The sequence below is a fragment of the Gossypium hirsutum genome, chromosome D13 (assembly GCF_007990345.1).
Source record: "Gossypium hirsutum isolate 1008001.06 chromosome D13, Gossypium_hirsutum_v2.1, whole genome shotgun sequence".
Lineage (NCBI taxonomy): Eukaryota > Viridiplantae > Streptophyta > Magnoliopsida > Malvales > Malvaceae > Gossypium > Gossypium hirsutum.
In genome coordinates this window covers 28116403-28136064 of record NC_053449.1, presented here as the reverse complement: position 1 = coordinate 28136064, position 19662 = coordinate 28116403, and the positions used below count along the sequence as shown (strand labels likewise).

General features: G+C 33.9%; 1 protein-coding gene across 1 annotated transcript; it reads right to left on the bottom strand.

The window, feature by feature from the left end:
• Positions 1 to 616: 616 nt before the first annotated feature.
• LOC107918528 (probable folate-biopterin transporter 7) lies at positions 617 to 3785 on the bottom strand. Its single transcript, XM_016848101.2, has 2 exons — positions 3228 to 3785; positions 617 to 1910 (listed from the first exon to the last, which is right to left on the bottom strand). Exons 1-2 carry the CDS (start codon positions 3508 to 3510, stop codon positions 874 to 876), a joined length of 1320 nt encoding a protein of 439 aa, XP_016703590.1. The 5' UTR covers positions 3511 to 3785; the 3' UTR covers positions 617 to 873.
• Between the last annotated feature and the right edge of the window lie 15877 nt (positions 3786 to 19662).

The following is a 19662-nucleotide window of genomic DNA, read 5'->3' as shown; positions in this document are numbered from 1 at the left end:
TCAACAAAGATGTAAAGTCAAAACATATAAAACAATTGAAATCAATGATGGAGCTAGGAAGCTGGCAGGAGCACGACCCCTAAAATAGAAAATTTTTTATTTAAATCTTTTATAATTTATAAAATTTTAAATTAATAATAGTAAAATTGCACATTGACCCCAAAAATAATAATTTTATTTTATAAAGTTATAAACTATTAAAATAGTAAATTTTAAATTTTACTATCATAAAAATAATAAAAATAATACGATTTAATTCTGACCCAAGAAAAATTTTGACGGCTAGAAAGTGCTACACATGAATGATAATGATACAGTGTTGAACATTTACAGTGTTGAAAATTTATGGCCTAGATCCTAATCTGAGACGACAATGAAGAACGCAAAGGTAATTTATTAACAAGCCAATTGATAAAGAGGCATCAAACAAGTTCTGCTAGGGTTCTGCGGAAAAAATCAAATAGAGACCGTTAAAATGTTCATATCTGTTTCGGCTGCTTTTAATTTGCAACTCAAACACAACAATTTCAACTACATTCCACCAAAATCAGGTTAATAGAAAAAAAGAAAAGAAAAAGAAGCTATCTCATTCTCACATACATTACTGGCCACTATATATACCAAGTTTTTTTTGACTGATTTAAGTCTTAAAATCTTTCCTTCACTTGCAATAACAAGTCCAAAGATATCATGCCTATAGCGAAGTTCCTAAAACTACCTGTGACTGTTCTTATTGTTTGTATGTTCATAATAAATATTGCAGTGAAAATAAAATAAAAAATGTTAGTAAAAGGCAATCATGTTCAAAACGAAAGAAGGCTAAAACGGCACCATGGATGCATTTCATACCATTCTTGAAAGCACTGACATTATTTACTCTGTCCTGGTTTTAGATTTCTGATCAGGTATCCATGATGAAGAAAATAACGGCAGGAAGGTACAAACTGCCTGAATTAGAAGGCTAAGAGGTAATCCAGAAAAATCATTTCCTGTGACCCCCAAGTATGATGCCAATGCAACACCAAGGTATCCGCTCACTATGAAAGCAAGGGCTACAGCAGACATTACAAATGCCATTAGAGACCCTTCACATCCTCGAGGGCAGAGTTGAGCTATCAGAATACTAAACGGCAGGATCTTGAAGAAGAATAGAACCTCCAAGACACCAGAGAAAACCACAATGTAGATAGAGTCTGGCACCCCCATCTGTCGATAAATCCCTTTAACAAACAACACATCTGAAATCATGAATACTGCCATTGTTGCCTGAATAGTTTCAATCAGTTTCCTTGGTTGGACTGACTTTAAGCTACGATTGTAGATGATACCCCATAACAGAGTTACTACCTGGCCAAAGACCTTAGAAATTCCCAATACAGCGGCATCAATCTTCAAATACTGTGTTTGGTAAAAGAACATTGTTCCTGTCAGTGCTGGAATTATGGCATATGATGCAGCAAACCAGGCTATTGAGTATGCTATCTCAGGTTTTTGTAGGGCAGCTGAAAGTTCTGAAAGCTGTTTCCTGATCCCAACATTTGATGGACTTTTTGGAAGGTTAAGAGAGCGTTCAGGAACAGAGATAGTTATAAGAAACTGGAGCACAAGGAGAAGTCCGAAAAAGATGAACATTGACTGGGGCGAAAATCTGTCAATGGCAGCGCCACCTAACAGGTTTCCTAGGACTCCACCAACAGAAGAAGCCATCCAAACAAATGACTGGAGCTCACCTGAGGAAGCTGATTGAGAATTTTCGGATTTACCCATCTCAGCAACAATGGCATCGTTAGCAACCTCAGCTACTGAAGCGCCAAGGTTACTGAGGAGAAGATATAAGCTCAATGTGACAATTGATATGTTTGATTGTGAAAGTATCACTATTGTTAGCCATGACATTGCCTGTAAGAAAGCTGCAGCAAGGAAACAGCAAAATCTATTACTAAGATGAAAATACAAATTCACTTTAAAAAAGGTACAGCAGTACTAAGCGAAACACGACATAACTTGTAACTTATAATCCAGTTCTACTGGTATTAAACCTTGCTTTCAACAAGAACACATATGCTGAAAACAACAGCAGCCAGGATGACATGGTAGAATAAAGAGTAAATTCTGGGACAACTTTGCCTCCATTAAATCTTGCTGTTCTCAAGACATGTCAAATAATCTATAAGCCATATTCTGTATGAATAAGAGACTGTATTTCCAAAAAACTATGGTATCCAGGTAAACTGACAAACACACACTAATTATTAGTATAATGTCCAGCAGCTAATCAAATCCAAGAACTCATATTCAGTTCACTGTACATAATGGTTATTAACAGATCTGCTGACACCTAGGTAAATTTGACATCCATACAAAGCTTAGAATCACTGATCTTCTCGTACTCATATGAATGAGATAAAAGCAGAAGGCCTCACTGACACTTGATTATTGTATGCAAGTACTCAATGCCAGCCACAGCTTAACTGCTGGTCGCTGGCCATTTATATTTGCATGAGACACTTGATATCTTGCCTATAACAAGGAGAATTGTTGCAATACAAATGTATATATATGATCTTAACTTCCAAATCAGGACCACATGTTTGCTTCAGCTGTATTCTATTCCTCACTGCTAATATTATTGCTCAGCACAATAGCTTTGCTTGTTCGAAATGAAATGCTTGAAAATGACACCAAAAGCAATCAGAAGGAGAAACACACACAACAAGGCTTATCGGTTGCAATATCCTAACTTTTTCATAACAATTTAAAATTTAACCCAGTGACTTGAACTCAAGTGCAAGTGTCAAATACGACTTGTGTCAAATAGTGTCAAACAAGTATGTTCAATTTTTCTAAGGGTATTTTTTCTTATGTGCCTCTAAAGGATCATACTTAAAAACTGAAAAGTAAATGGATCTTAGCAAAGCAAGAATGGAGTAATATTAACCCTTAATTCTTTTTCCTCTGCAAACACATTTTCCACTATTGAAGTCAGACAATAGAAAATTCTGCATAACAGATAACTTAAACCCAAATTACTCCAATGAAAATAATTATAAATATATAATTTAAAAAATCACACATAAACCGACATTCCTAGAATCATAAAAAAAAAAGGAACAGATAATCATGAGAAAAATATTTCCCATTTTCCAGAATGAAACAGAGTGTGAAATTATTGGATTAAACAGAAAACAGGAGGATGAAAAATGACCAAAAGAATTAAAAGCTTTTACCACCAATGGCGATATAAGGAACACGGTGCTGGCCAGAAATATAAACGGCATCGGAAACGACACCATAGATGGGCTTCCCAACCATAGGGAGATTAACCGAATTCTGAAGAATTTGAAGAGTTGAAGAGTCTACTTTAACACTATCTTTCAGAAAAAAGTTAACAGCCATCCATGGAAAACACCTGAAACCTTGGACCCAATACCCAACTCCGAGAAGAATCCGGATCCATTTGGCCTTCCCTTTCCCAGGCCGCCTTCCCTTGGCATCTTCTTTAGCTGACATCAAAACAACAATAACGATTTAACAGAAAAAGGTTTATATTTTGTGAGTTTTCTTTGTTTTTTCCTTCGACTGTTTACGAGATGGTTAAAATGGTGGCAGGGACGGTGGAGAAGGTGAGGTGGCAGTGGCAGTGGCAGTGGCGGTGGCGCTGGCGGTGGCGGTGGTTAAATCGGTTTTCTATTTTTTTGTGTTTTCAACTATAACAATACGTGTTTTTCCTTGCATTTTTAATTTGCACTGACTTTTTCCTCTTTAACTCTGTCTTTTTGTCTCCTTTTTTTCGAATAAATGTTTCCGGAATATTTATTTAGTTTTAGGAAAACTATAGGGTGAACACCCGCCTATTCCGGAGGCTTTTTTTATAAAAAAAAATTAAATACGTAATTTAATAGTAGTAATTTTTTATGATAATATTGTAAAAAGAATATTTCTTAAAATAAGCTTGATTGGAACTTATTTTCTTAGAAGACTCAAATATGTTTCGATATAGCATCATTTGTACCAATAATTTTTCTAACCCCAATTTTGATACTTAATTTTTTTTTCCCGTGAGCTAATTTAGTTTTTTTCTAGCATAAGTCTTATGTACGTAATCGCATATTAAAATTTATGCAAAATATATTAAAATTTTATAAATAAAAAATATCATAATTAAAAATAAAAAAGGCAAACCACGAGAAAAGGGATATATTACATGTTCAAAAATATGAAATTGCCCAGTGCCAAAAAAGGGGCCACTTCCTTTAAATTTTATCATGGTGAAAATTGTTAAAATTTTACTGGGAGTAAAATAAAAATGAGAAAATTGTTTAATATAAAATATTAAAATTTATTTTGGGAAATAAAAAAATCGATGTGAGAGAGGCCCAAAACCCCTCATATAACATGAAGGGAGCGGCATCTCTAGTAAGAATACTAGGGTGTGTCATCCACTCCACTCCCAGTCTAAGTAGAAAGTGATTTTTCTATTTGAAATAAACCACTACAACTCAACAAAGACTCTAACTTCTCTTCTTATAAACAGATGGCACTGATAGGGCATAAAAAAAAACTTAAAGAGACTGTTACTTTACCGAAAAATAGAGAGAATTTATTCTCAACTATTAAATATATTCTTTTAGAATGACAATTCTACTAGTTTATATTAAAGAAGAGAGAATTTTCATTTTCATCCCAAATAAAAAAGTGAAAACATTTTTTAATTTTGTGTTTCAGTTCAATTGGTTTGAGCCCACACTTAGAGCAATTTGTGGTACGAGAATAGCGGAGAAGATTGTTTGGTTGAAAGTCGGGAACAACAAATGTTCACTAAGACAAAAACATAGGTATAAATTCTGTTAGGGTTTATTGCTATAAATATAAAAAATCGGGTCGATTTTCAAAATTTTAATTTTTTACAATGCAAAGAAATCATTTTCAAACCGAATTTTTTTCCAACAATTGGTATCAAGAGCTAGGTTGTGCTATGTTTATAGTGTACTACATTTTTCTGTTGTCGCATATTTAGAGGAATATATGGGAATGAATGTGATATTATATTTTTGTTATATAATTGTTATTTTTTTGTCAATGTTGTGCTTCTTAGGAAATAGACCATGGGCTATCATCACCACGTAGGAAATAGACCGGAAGCGGAAATAGGACCTAAATGTAATTTTTTCTAAAAGGAGTCCATAATGTGGAGAAGATGGAGAGATGGCGGCTGTAGACACAAAGAATGTCTTGTGGTGAAAAACTATGTAATTTTTTACTTTTCATTTATTTTCTAGAAATAGAACCATGTAAATATTGGCTAACAATTTTATTTTAACTACTCATCTCCTTATATATATTTAGTAATTGTTAAAGATCACAGCTGAAGGATTAAAGACAAAAAGTGTGCTAATGAGAAAATATATATGTTATATTGTTCCATTCAATTCCTTAAGTTATTTAATTGTTGTGAGAAGTGTGGTAATGAGAAGGTGAATGTTTAGAATTGGCTCTGATAAGGAATGACTTAGTTTTTAAGTGGTCAAATATGACTGCCACTATAATATTCCTAAATTGGCTCTAGTAGTTTCGGGTATATTTTTTGGGTTTCGAGTGTGAAACTAGAAATTTATGAGACTTCTAGAAATTCTAAATTTAATTTAGGAGGTTAATTTCATCAAAAATCAATTAAACAATAATCCGAAAAATAAAAAAATTGGAAAATAAATTTTAAAGTAATTAAATAATTTTAAGTGAAAATAATTAATTTGGGTAAAAAATAATTTTAAAATAATTTTATTGGGGGTTAATTTGAGTTAAATTTGAATATTTAATAAGTTGACTTTAAGTGTAAAACAAGGGAAAATTTAGAGTATTTATATGACAAATAAACCTTAAAATTTAGAATTTTGGAGGGAAATGATCAATTGGTAAAGTAAGAGAAATGTGCGAGTGGCCCTTAGGCAAATTCCCAATTTTTAAATTTTCGATGGGTTGTTTCAGTTTTAAAAATAATGTATCTAGCCTACTTTTCACACCATTTACATCATATTAGAGAGTAATAAAATTCATTTTCTTTACATGGTTTTAAAGATCTATCATTAGAGAATAGATCCAACCATTTTCCTTCCCAAAATACTCTCTCAATTCACCCGAAATTATTCTCAAAGTAGCCAAAAATATTCTGAAATTTCTCAAGATTCTTAAATCAAGATTTTCAATCAACGAATTTAGAGTGAATCAAAGGTAATCTTCAATCCTAAACTTGTTTTTATGAATATTAGAAATATTTTTACATGATTTGAGAGTCAATTAAAGGATTTTTTTTATCAATGTCATCTTCTTCAAAAGCTTAAGGTGCTTTAATGGTGGATCTTGAATTTTGAGAGGAAATTCACAAATCGATGGATTTTCCAACTCAAAATGGATCCATTAGAAGGTTTTTGGTAAGGTAATTTGAAGAAAACCGAATTTCATCTTCTTGAATTAATATTCTAGATTTTTGTGAAATTGATTTAAATGTGAAATTGATGCTTAGTTTATGTGTAATTGATTTAGTATCGATGTTTGGAAGTGATTAGGAGGGCTGGAGAGGTCGATTTTGTGAGGAATCGATTTTTCGACTTGATGTTACAAATTCAGTAAGGTATCTTTGTGAGTGAATTTTTATTAGTATAGTTAATTAAAAATTGTGTTTAATATAGCTTTAGAAAGGTGGTAATGTCTACTTTACCTCTGTTGAAGCTTCGAATCTTGAAGAGGACTGAGATAATTGAAATTGAAACTCAAAATTGCCTAATTGATCACTTGTTGTGATATAATAAAATTGTGTGGTGAGTGTTTCTAAGGGAAATTTGGTAAATTGACCCTCAATTATGTTGAATTAGTAGCTTAATTAATAATTTCAATTAATTAATTATGGTTGAATGGTTAATTTTGCAAGATTTGTATTATATGTGAAAAAATTGAATTTGTGTTGGAAAAAAATGGTAAGTAAGTTTTTGGGTGGTATTGTGCTATTTAATTAGATTAATCTTATGGATGATTTAAAGTATTTGTACCGAATTTTTTTATCATGTTATGTTGAAGTTACAATTGGTAATTGATTATGAGAAATTGACAAATGAATTGCTTGATTTAATTGGATATTAAATGCTATGTTACATGTTAAACATAAGCATCTTGTCACATTAAATTGAGCACACTAATGATTGATTTATATGCTATGTTTGATTGAATATATTGGCAACATGCATGGTGGATGTAATAGCCCATTTTCAGTGAAATTAGAATAGTGGTTTCGGGACCACAAATCTAAAGTCAAAAAATTTATTTTATTATTATTTTATTACCTATAGTATGATAGAAATACCGTATAAAAAATTCTTAACAAAATTTTACCGTTTACATGTTCAATTTGATAAAAAGGACTAAATCACGTAAAGTGCAAAAGTTGAATTCTAATAGCTAAAGGTATTAAATAGCTATAGAAATCTAAAGTGGAGGCCATTATATGGTAATTAGACCATAATAGTGATAGTGGATTATAATAGCTTGCCATTTTGTGTAATTTTTAAAGTATTAAAAGGTTCAATATGTAAATTAGTAAATAAAAGGTTAATAAAATAAAACCGAATTATCATCATCTTCCATTATCAATTTGCAACCGAAATTTACAAGAGAATAAGCCATTTTTGGAGACCTAGGTTCGGAAAGCTCATTTTGTTCAATTAGGTATGCATTTTTAATTCATTTTTAATGATTTCTATGTGTTCAGGATCGTTGTAGCTTAATGTAGCTAGCCCGGGGACTAATTTGTGAAAATTTGAAACTATTAGGGTTTTACCATTGATGGAGATGCTTGATTTTTGAAGTTTGATGATAGAAAATGAATGGTTGTTGTTAGATAAACAACTTTTGTAAAGGAATTTTTAGTAAAATTGTCAAATAGGAGCTAAATTGAAAAATAGGAAATATTACATGGTGAAATTGTGAAATAATTGAAGTATAGTACATGCTAAGGACCTATTTGATATTCATCCATGGTGGGTTATGGTGAAATTGTGTAAATTTCCATTTTTATGAACTAGGGACTAAATTGCAAAGAAATTAAAAGTATATGGGTAAAATGGTAATTTTTCCAAAAATATGTGCTGGACTAAATTGAATGTGAAATATATTGAATTGTGTTAAATTTATCCGTATAGATCCAGTCAAACCTCGTACGGAGTTAGATCGAGGCAAAGAGAAAATCTCAGATTAATCACCTCTGTATCTACATATACTCGTCGAGGTGTGTTCGTGTCATTAAATTGAGTATTTATATGTTTTAACTGAATTATATGTATGTGATTTGTATAATTTCCTTGTATAAATACCGATTGCATATCTGTTAATGTACGATGATTACCGGGCCCCGTTTGAACCTTAGGAATTTGTAGGATACAAATGACATATCATTAAGGTTATCGTTTTGGTTGAGGCCCTGCATATGTTGTGGACACACCACAGCTTGTATGAGCTTACCGATTTTAGCTTGTGAGAGCAATCGATTCTCAGCTCGTATGAGCTTACCGATTTCTAGCTCGCGAGAACATACCGATTCATAGCTCGTATGATCATACATGTACATGAATTGATGAATTACAATTTAGCACACTATGTGTGAGCTATCCCAAGTGTCTAACGATATTCTAAATTGTTCAACGGGCAATGTTCTGTTACGAGATGATATGAGTTCGATCCGAACTATTACAGGTATATACATGAAGTACATTGAAGGGTTATTATATGATATATAGTTGAATGAAATGGATGATACATGTATATGGAAATTTGATTATTTATTGAGCTCATCCATGATTTGTTTTATATGTGATTTTTACATGGCTAACATGTTGGTGAATATGTGTTTAGGTACTTGGCCAAGTTGTGTTGAGATATGTATTGTTTACTTACCTTATATGTGAATAAATGGTAAGTTAAATTCTATGTTATACGAACTTACTAAGCTTAAATGCTTACTGGGTGTATTTTCTGTGTTTTTAGTGAATCGAAAGCTCGTTCGAGTTAGAAGCTTGTCGGAGCTATATCACACTATCCATCGGCTCTTTTGGTACTTTCGGTTGGTTTAAATTTGGTTATAATGGCATGTATAGGTTATTTTGGCTAATGTTGGCCCATATATTTTATTGTGATTATATCCATTGAGTTGGCTTGTATTTTGGCATGTATATATGTGGCCTTAATTTGGTTGATGTGTGGCTTGATTGGTGGTTGAATGATGAAAGGTAAAATGATAGTTATATGTGTATTTTGTATAAGTGTTTTGTGAGTTGGTGAATTGGTACCTTGTTGTGTAAGACATATATGTCTAATTATGTTAGCAATTGAAAGGCATGTTTAACATCAATTGGTATGTTTTGGTAGAGTGATCTACATGATATGTAATGATGCAATTATGCATATAAGTTAACTGAACATTTGGTTCTACTGAATACATGGCTAAACTTGTTTATATTTGTCATTTGAAGTGCTTAAGGGCATATTGGTTGTATATGATCATACCATTTGTATAAGGCTTGATTATGCTTGTTTTGGATGCCTTATTATAGCTTGTGTATATGTGCATTTCTGGGTGTAGGGTTATAAGAAATTAGGTGAGAAATATGGCTTGTAAAACGACCTATTTTCATCCACACGGGCAGAGACACGGGCGTGTGTCTCAGCCGTGCATGACACATGGCCCGGTGATACGGTCGTGTGTCCCTTGTAGCTTTCAAAGGGTTGCAAGTCAGGCTGTTACACAGCCTAGCACATGGGCGTGTGAGGTTACTTCGAAGGGTACACAACCTAGCACACGGGTGTGTGACCTGGTCGTGTGCCCAAGTCAATGAGTTACATGGGCACAGACACCGGCTGGGACATGATCATGTGTCCCTATTTCAAATTCCCACATAGCCTAAGACACGGGCGTGTCTCTTGGCCGTGTGAGTCACACGGTCGTGTGATGCCGGCAGCTTTGAAAATTTTCAATGTTTGTCGAAAAATTCTCTGACTTTCTAATTTAGTCCCGACTTGTTCCTAATGCATATTTAGGGCCTCGAGGGCTCGTATAAGGGATAATATGTATGTTTTTAATTGGTTTTAGATATGAATATTGATATGTTTTTGAAATGTTGAAATTTCTGTCTGTTTGATTTGTAAACTCCAGTAATGCTTTATAACCATGTTCTGGCGAGGATACGGGTTAAGGGTGTTACAGTGGATCCATTGGATATAGTTGGCATGCCATAGGATTTGTGGGTACTCACCTTTACTTGTGACATTGTGAGCATATGGCTCTAGGTGGACTGATTTGATGGTATAGATATGAGAGTGTTGAGCAGGAGTCTCCACTCAATGGGCTATTTGAGGCATTATAATGAAGTGTGTGCTTCGGCCCGCTCAACTTAGTGGACTGTATTTGTATTTGTGGGGATTCGATGATCAGTTTATCTGATGTATGATCACCCGGTTAAGCCATGAAAAGTGTTTGCCAATATATTCATTTGTGATTGTTGCTATATCATTTGATGATTGAAAACCATAAATAATTGATTTTTGGTATTGAAAATGCTTATGGAAATTAAATTTTGACATGTTCAATTATTTTTGGTTAACAATTGGTGAATGATTGGTTGTGAATTAAGCATGAATTGGATGTTAATTTACTTGTTGTTTTTATTAACATTCACTAAGCTTTTTAAAGATCACACCCTTACATTTGTGCAGATAATAGTTGGGATTGAGGAGTTGAGGAGTTGAGCAAGAGAGTTCCAAGAGATCTAGGCTTGGTAGAGACTTTATTACGCATTTTATAGACTGTAGTTGGGCATTGTAGAACTTCCAGGAATTAGTTTGATTTTGGTTGTAAATTAACTTTGGACTTTGGACATTTATTTTGGATGGTTTTATAATAACTTTGAGGCATGTTTGAGTTTATTTGTTGACTGATTTACGATGTATTATTGCTTGATAACACGGTGATTGATAACAAGGTATGCGAAGCATGAAATTTATACTAACGATTGTTTAATTGAAGCTTCCATGGAGTGGTTTACTAGCGACTAAGGTACGCCACTTGTTTGATTTATTCGGTGTTTGATGTGCATGAAATTAATTGCTTAATTTTATTTAATTAAGGCTTAATTTATGTCAATAAATTCAATTCAAGTTGTGTGTATATGTATGTTAATTAAGCATAGTTAAATTGGGTTTAATTGGCCATTAAAATATGCAAAATCGAGTTTTAAAATGAGTTTTTTTGTAAAAAAAGGTGCAGTGGTTTTCACACGAACGTGTGCCAGTCCACACAGGTGTGTGAGGGGTTGCACACGGGCGTGTGGGATTTCCACACGGGCGTGTGCGATCTGCCAAAAAATTTTTCATGACATGAACATGAGCATTTAATTGCACAGTCTGGGGGACATGACCATGTTAGTTATTGGGGGTTTGAATTTTTGTCTTTTTAAATTTGTATTCTAATTTGTTTAAGCTACGATTTAGTCTTGAAAATTGATTAGTCTAATTAGAGCCCTAGATGATAAGGAAACTTAGTAATAATTTAGGATTAGTGTTGTAATGGGTAAAATTTGACAGAAACACACTTAATTTGTAACTCGGAATAGGTCTTGATAGTTTGTACTTGTTACAATTTAGTCCATAATAGTAAAACTTGAATTAGACATAGCAAACGAACTTAATTTAAGCTGATAGTTTTAGGCTTGCATAATTTTGACTAAAAGAAGGTCGATAAACATTTAGATCTAAAATTGGGTTAGTTTTACCATAGATGATACGTTAGTTTTACCATAGATGATACAATGACAAAACTGCCCTTGGTTAAATTACCTTGGAAAGTTTAAAATTGGCTCATAATTTGCTTCCGCAATAATAGATAAATAGTATTTAGGTAAGATTGAGGTGTTATAAGGTTAGGGTGTGTCTTTGGTGGTCGTTAGCCGGAGAGTCATTTAGGTGGCTAATGTAACGCTTTGAACTCGGGCCGGTCCGTCTCAATTGGGTTTGGGGTGTCATATTTAGTGGTATCAGAGCTCTAGGTTTAAAATCGTAAGCTAGCCTAGACTTGTTAGGCTGCTTGAATATTTATGATCTTGGAGCATGATGTTTGCTTGCTTGTGTTGATTAAAAATTTCGTACTTTTGCCTATGCATGATCTTTGTGATATAAGTTGTTCTTAGGGTAAGATTGGGAGCACAATGCCCTATAGGAATTGTACTTAGTTAAATCTTGGATCTCTTGCTGCTACTCACTCCTGGTACATTTTCCTTACTCTCATATTTAGTATACGATAGTCGTTATGCCTCCACGTCTTGATCTGGGTAGTATGGATGACTTAGCATTTCATGTCTGAGATGGTAGGAGCACTACAGCATATCATTGATGCCAACCCTGCTTTGTCTCGTTAGGGTTTGCCACTAGATCGTTTATGAGCTCTTGGTGGTAAGGAGTTTCGTGGTGTTAGGGATGGTGATCCAACATGTGCAAAGTATTGGCTGGAATGTGTCATTTGTATTCTTGGTTAGATGGGTTGCTCTGACGAGGATAAGTTGGGTTGTGTCATGTCACTGTTGACGGATGAGGCTTACAGTTGGTGGATAACTGTCGAGAGGGGTACTGCGTCGGATCGTTTGACTTGGACTTCTTCTGAGCAGTATTTTGGAAGAAGTTTATAGGGGAGCAGTATCTCGAGGCTAGGAGATGAGAGTTTATGGATCTTGTACAGGGTACTCTATCGATAGACGAGTAGAAGGCTGAGTTTGTTCAGTTGAGCTGATATGCTCCCGAGTTGGTATCCTCTGAGGTGAACCGTTTTCGGAGGTTAAAGTTCAGGCTGAATCGTGAGATTAAGCTTTACCTAGTTGTTTAGAATGCCAAGGTTTTCGTCGAGTTAGTTGAGAAGGCTCGCGCGTGAGAGGAGACTTTAGGGGAGGAGCCCAAAGCTGCTTCATCTAGAGTCATTAAGAGGTCAACTGAGGCTGCTAGTGGTTCTAGTCGTAAGGGTAAGAGAGGTTATTTCGGTGGATCCGAACGATGTGTTGCTGGTGGTCATGGTTAGGATAAGCAAGCTACAAGAGTTCAGGCTGGTCTTGTAACACCCCTAACCTGTATCCGTCGTCGGAATAGGTTACAGAGCATTCCCGAAAGTTTAGCCAAAAATCAACCAACCATTTGAACTAATTTTATACCAACATTTACCACAATGTTCACATACTAATCATACTCAAATATACCAATTTGACCATTCAACAACTATCATCACTAAACCTTAGCAAACTTAGTCATATGCCAACCACATCCAATTATATCAAATTAGCCATTTATCTACTCAATACTCACTATCTATTTCCATATCAAACCATACCTCAATGAAAAAATTCCAACATATCAAAACAACATTTCATAGCATGCATATTTATTCATCATTCCAACTACCACCATTTAAGCACCAAAATGCCAAAATAGCAACAATTAAAAGACCATACATACATGTTAACATAACCACCTAAATAACATAAACCAGCCATTTCCAAATAGTACCAATCAATCGAAATTTATATACCATATTTATATCATGCATATCTAGTTAAAAACCTTTCCAAATTAAACTATATTTTGACCATGCTGAGATCAATTTCTCACATACCATTTTAGCCATTTAAAGATACATTAACATATACCAATTTTGGTCATTTCAAAATATGCATCAATTTTACCATATTAACCACAACCAACAAGACATCAATAGTACTTTAAGTACCTCAAATCCAAGGCAACTTTTCATGCCATAATCATCAACCAAAATGACATACACATGCCAAACTCATCAATTAAACATTAAACATAGTCCACCTATACATGCCGTTATAAACACTACCAAAGCATCAAAATCTACCAATATAATCGTTGGATAGTGTGAGAGATCTCCGACGAGATTCCAACCCGATTGAGCTTTCAATAATCTGAAAAATATAGGAAAAACAACTACGTAAGTGATAGCACTAGAAAGAACATAGGTTTTCCCCCTACTTATTGGTTAAATTGTTCCCATTTAGTTATCCTTATGATACATATTAGCATTTTCAGTTTAGTAAATTGTATTGTATATTTCAATTAATCCTAGCCTATTTTATCCTTATTTTTGCTATGTTATTGCATTAATGTCGCTGCATGAGTTAATTTCAGATTGCGTTTAGAATTATTACCGCACCTGACAGATGTCCCAGTGTCGCTGCATGAGTTAATCCTAGACTGTGTCCAAAATTGTCGCCACACCTGACAATTGTCTGAATAAGAACCAAAACTGTGTAAGCTGTCTAGTCTGGTATAACCAACCTGTATGAACAAGGACAGAATAATTTTAGGGAAAGGACACCTGTACTATGGAGAAGAACATAAAAGGTTGACATAAGAGGAAAAGTGTGGCTAGAGCTTTTCTCTCCATCATCATCTTCATCATCAACCTCGAAGCTTGCGGCCATGGTAGCTTAAGCTTCTCACGAGTGAGGCAACGTGAAAAACTGATGTAGACTAGCTCCTGACGAGGAGACCTAAGTGCGCAATAAGAGGGAAAAGAAAGATTCAGTTGAGTTGTCTAAGGATAGTATTCTCTATTCGATTCTTTCTTATTTCCTTTTAAACACTGGTGATTACTCTCTCGTTTTTGATTGTATGGAAGTACTGATGAATTCTTGGTGACATGTTATCTTATTTAATCTTGCTTTTATTGTTTAATCTTGGGGTTTGAATTTTTTCACATGGAAGTGTTATTGCAACCACTGATGCTGGAAAGTGGAGTGACAGTTTGAGCCAACAAGCATTTCAACGGAAGTTGAGTGAGTATTAGAAGAATTTAATCCACTTGTTCTTAATAGTGTTGTGTTGCCTTCATCGAAAGGTGAAGTTATTATGCATGTTTAAGTCCCAAATTAAATAGAGGAGTAATGCTGGGTAAGATATACATTGAATTTTATTGTATCGACAATCACTTATATTTTTATACGTTGTGAGCACTTAGTATTCTGTTGAAGATTCATGTTGGGGGATCCCAGTTTATCATCACCATATTTTATTTTGTTGTTTTTAAAGTAAATAAATCAATAAATACCCTCACAATTTATCTCGTTTATATCCAGTTATTGCGCCGACATTAATAGACAAAAGACTACCATCCTTGTGGGATCGAAATCTGACAGACCCACATCTGTCTACTATACTTGCATCGACAGTGTACGCTTGCACATTATTGCTGTGACATTAAACAACCGGTCAAGTTTTTGGCGCCGTTGCCGGGGATGGCGTTTATTTGATGTTTATTTTTGTTTTTGTGTGTTTTTGCAGTTTGTTTTCCTTATATAATACTTAGTATTCACTAACTGTTTCTTTTGCTTTATTTTTATTTCCTTAACTTCATTTTAGGTGTTTTATGACCTAAAGAAATTTAGATTTTCTTGTCGATTTTGATCCATAAATTGAAAGGAATGTTCAGAATAGACTTTGAAAACAAAGAAGTATGGCTTTACCAGGTAACCATGTAGCCATACCCCCGATGCAACAACAAAATGTTAATAACCCACTGTTGCCACAAGATGCTCGCATAGAAAATAGGACTATACGCGATTTTATAGTACCTGTCTTGGATGATTTACAACCAGGAGTTGTTAGGCCAGCAATCCAAGTTGGGAATTTTGATCTTTGAATTCTAATGGACAATATGTTGGGTTGCCACATGAAGATGCGAGAGAACATCTTAAATCCTTTTTATTGACTTGTGCTTCCTTTAGTCAACAAGGCATTCTTGATGATGCCTTGAAGATGCAATTATTTCCTTATTCCTTACAGGGAAGAGCACGTTTTTGTTTTTTAAAACTACCTGCCGAATCAATTACTTCTTGGGATGCACTAGCAACACAGTTTGTTTTGCGATTTAACCCGCCGATAATGAATGCTCGTCTTTGAAATGATATTACTACTTATCATTAGTTGGATGATAAAAATCTTCACACAACATGAGAACATTATAAATCTTTACTTCGACGTTGACCAATGCACGACATTTAACCAAAAACATAAATTGAGACTTTTATAATGGGCTGAATTCACATGCCAGAAATCTTGTTAACACATCAGCCAGTGGACCTCTACTGGATTGTACTTATAAAAATGTTGTGAGAATTCTTGAGAGAATTGCTCAGAATGATTATCAATACCTTATCTCCAAAGCTGCACAAGCAAAAACTACTCCAGGAGTTATTGAATTAGATGCAATAACCGCACTAAGTGCTCAAGTTTCTTCTCTCACAAACATGATTAAAAATATGCAAGGGATGAGTGGAGTTGCACCTATACAAGTTGCTTATCAAGTTGATGTTCCTACCTTTTGTTGTGAAATTTGTGGTGACAACCATAGCTACAAAGATTGTCCACAACATGCAGAGAAGACCTACTATATTAGTAATATCCACAATAATTCTTATAGAAATTCTTACAATAACTTTGCACGTAACCAACTGTTTTAGGGAACTCAGAATGCTGGACGAAATGCTAAGACATTTAGATATGGGAATACATCTACTCAAGGCAATTATAATCCAAAATAAGGGAATTACAATCACTAGCAGCAGAGCTACAGTCAGCACACTCAAATGTATCCACAACAAGGCCAGACATATCCACAATAAAATCCGCTGCTGTTACAACACTCTTCAACACCAAATCATCATGTTCAAGGACATCGACAAAAATCGTACACTCCATCTTCTACTTTTGACCCGTTAGCAAATCTTGAGGCGTTAATGCAAGAGCATATTACTCGCATGAAAGCTATTGTAATATCCCGATTCTGGGCCTAGTTAGAACAGTGCTTTCGAGACCACAAATTCGATGAGGAAAAAAATTATTTTTCTTATATTTTTATGGTCTATGGTTTCACGGAATGATTTTGTGAAAATTTCGTTCAAAAATTTCGACGTTTGGGCACTCAATTTAGTCAAAAGAACTAAATTGTAAAAAGTGCAAAAATTGAGTTCTACATGTTAGAGGTGTCCAATTGTTATGAAACTTTAAATTGGAGGTCCTTATATGGTAATTAGACCATTGGTTAAGTTGGAAAAATACCCATAGGTGAAATGGGTTTATTTTGATTTTTTATGGTAGAATATGAAACTTGAAATTATGTTAAACAACTTATTCTAGTCGATTTTAAGTGAAAACGAGTATATTGACATAATCGGTAACAATACCTAATGTTCACAAGTACATGCTAGAGTGGGAATTTGATGTTGTCATAGAAGGGAAAAATGTTCAGCGTGTCATAAAACATAAGAATAAGAGATGAAGTTTAATTTTCGAGGTTTGGGGCAAAAGTATAATTATGGAAATATTTAGGGGCAAAATCATAATTTTTCCAAAGTTCAAGTCAATGATTGTTTTGATGAATGTGAGTATTAAATAAGCTAAATTTGCTATAATAGATCAAGAAGAACGAAATTTGGAGTTAGACCGGGGAAAGAAAAAGATAGAGGACTAAGTTACTAGATTTGGTCAAATTTTGTACTGACGTAAGTTTACGGTAAATAAATACAATATTTAAATAATTATTATTAATGATGTTATTTTCCAGCAATTATATATTTATTTCATAAATTTATTTAATGTTGACTCAAGTATGATACGATAGAGAATTAGTATTAAAAAGTCCCATTGAAACTTTTGGAATGTATCGGATACAAATGTAATGACATTTGGGTGATGAGATCCCATGTAAGACCCTATTTGGAACATGGAATTGGCATCATTGAGACTATGAGAGGTACCATATAAGACCATGTCAGGGACATCGCGTTGGCACCGAGATGAGAGGTCCCCCGTAAGACCATGTTTGGGACATGGCATGGGCACCAATATGAGAACTCCCATGTAAGATGATATCTAGGATATGGCATTGGCAGTACAGGAAACATATCATGTAAGACCATGTCTGGGACATGGCTTTGGCATGTTATTATCAGATATGAGACCCAAGTATCCTTATTATTCCAATGTGGCTCACGGGCTAGAAAACAGATTATGTTCTATGGAAGTTCAAGTAAAAGTATAATTAGCAACTTTAGGTGAGTTATAAGAGTTAAGAATATGTTATGATATCAGTGAGAACCAACATTTCAGCAAGAGAAGAGTAAGTTGTAATCTTAAGCTAACTAAATAGGTAAGTAAATAAACAAGTAAATGAGAGTAAGTAAAGAGGAAACTTAAGAACATTATACTTGCATATCATTATTTGAGTTAAATGTTGTTATTTATTTACTTGTAAACTTACTAAACTTTATGCTTACTTCTTTTATTTCTTTTTCTTTCATATAGTATTATCAAGCATAGTCGGGATCTTGAAGACGTCGGAGAGTGTTCACACTATCAACCACCACAACTCGGTATTTTAAGACGATAAATGTTTCGAGCTTTGGCATGTATAGGGACTTAGTCATTTCGATTGTATATTCTTAAATTATGACCAAAAGATAATATGTAAATATTTGATAATGAATAGTTATTAAAATGGCTAAGTATGAAGGTGTTTGTTGTTATAAAAGTCTAGGTGATAAATTATGCATAGAAATCATGAAAAAGTAAAAATTGGCAGTGAATTAGTTTTTAGACAGTAGTAGTGACGTGATTTTGAAAAATCACCAAGGATAGTAGAAAATGAATTAGAGGGTGGATGAGATATATAATTAAATCTTATTGAGTATATTTTTATAGAAAAATAACAGTGTAGACAAAGAAATTATGTATTCTGAGATATTTGCATTTTAGTTAGAAAAGGTCAAAGTGGTTTTCGGAATCCTCTTTTCTGACTTTGGAAAATCATTAAAAATTGTAAACAAATATTTATGAGTTATAATTTATATGTATAGATTCCTTATTTATTATATTTTCTTTAGAAACAAGTGAGAACACCATATTAAGTCTGTACAATGAGATAATTAAATTTTAGTGACGAGAGGTCAGGACAGTCAATTAGTGAAATAGGGGAGACTTTAGCTAATAAATTGTACTAATTGGATGAACAAAAAATTCTGAAAAATTTATGGTAAAAAGATATATGAGTCTAGTTTCAGGAAAAATTTACGTATCTAAATTTTGAGTTTTGTAACTCGAGTTATAATTAAATTAGTGACTGCTGCGCAGGTGCACAGTATTATGGTGAACAGTGAAATAAATTTTAAAAGTAAATTTTTATGCCCCGAACTAATAAGTTACGTCAAGTAACGCTTCATGCTCGACTCCAGCAACGGTCTCGGGTAAGGGGTGTTACAACTATCGTACAAGCACATTTAGTACAACTTACTACAAATCTGAATACTTGACCACCAGGTTCATTACCTAGTGACACAGAAAATCCTAGTCCAAGGGGAAAACCTATGTTCTTTCTAGTGCTATCACACCCCCAAACTTAAGTTTTTACTTGTCCTTAAGTAAAACAGAAACAAGCAAGGCTACAAGAACTTTTACTAATAAAAATGATCATTCTAGTAACTTGAACCGTCTAAATTCCCAATGGATGAATCACATTCAGGTGAAAGAATGTTGCAACGACAATTCATAAGCATGAATGAATAA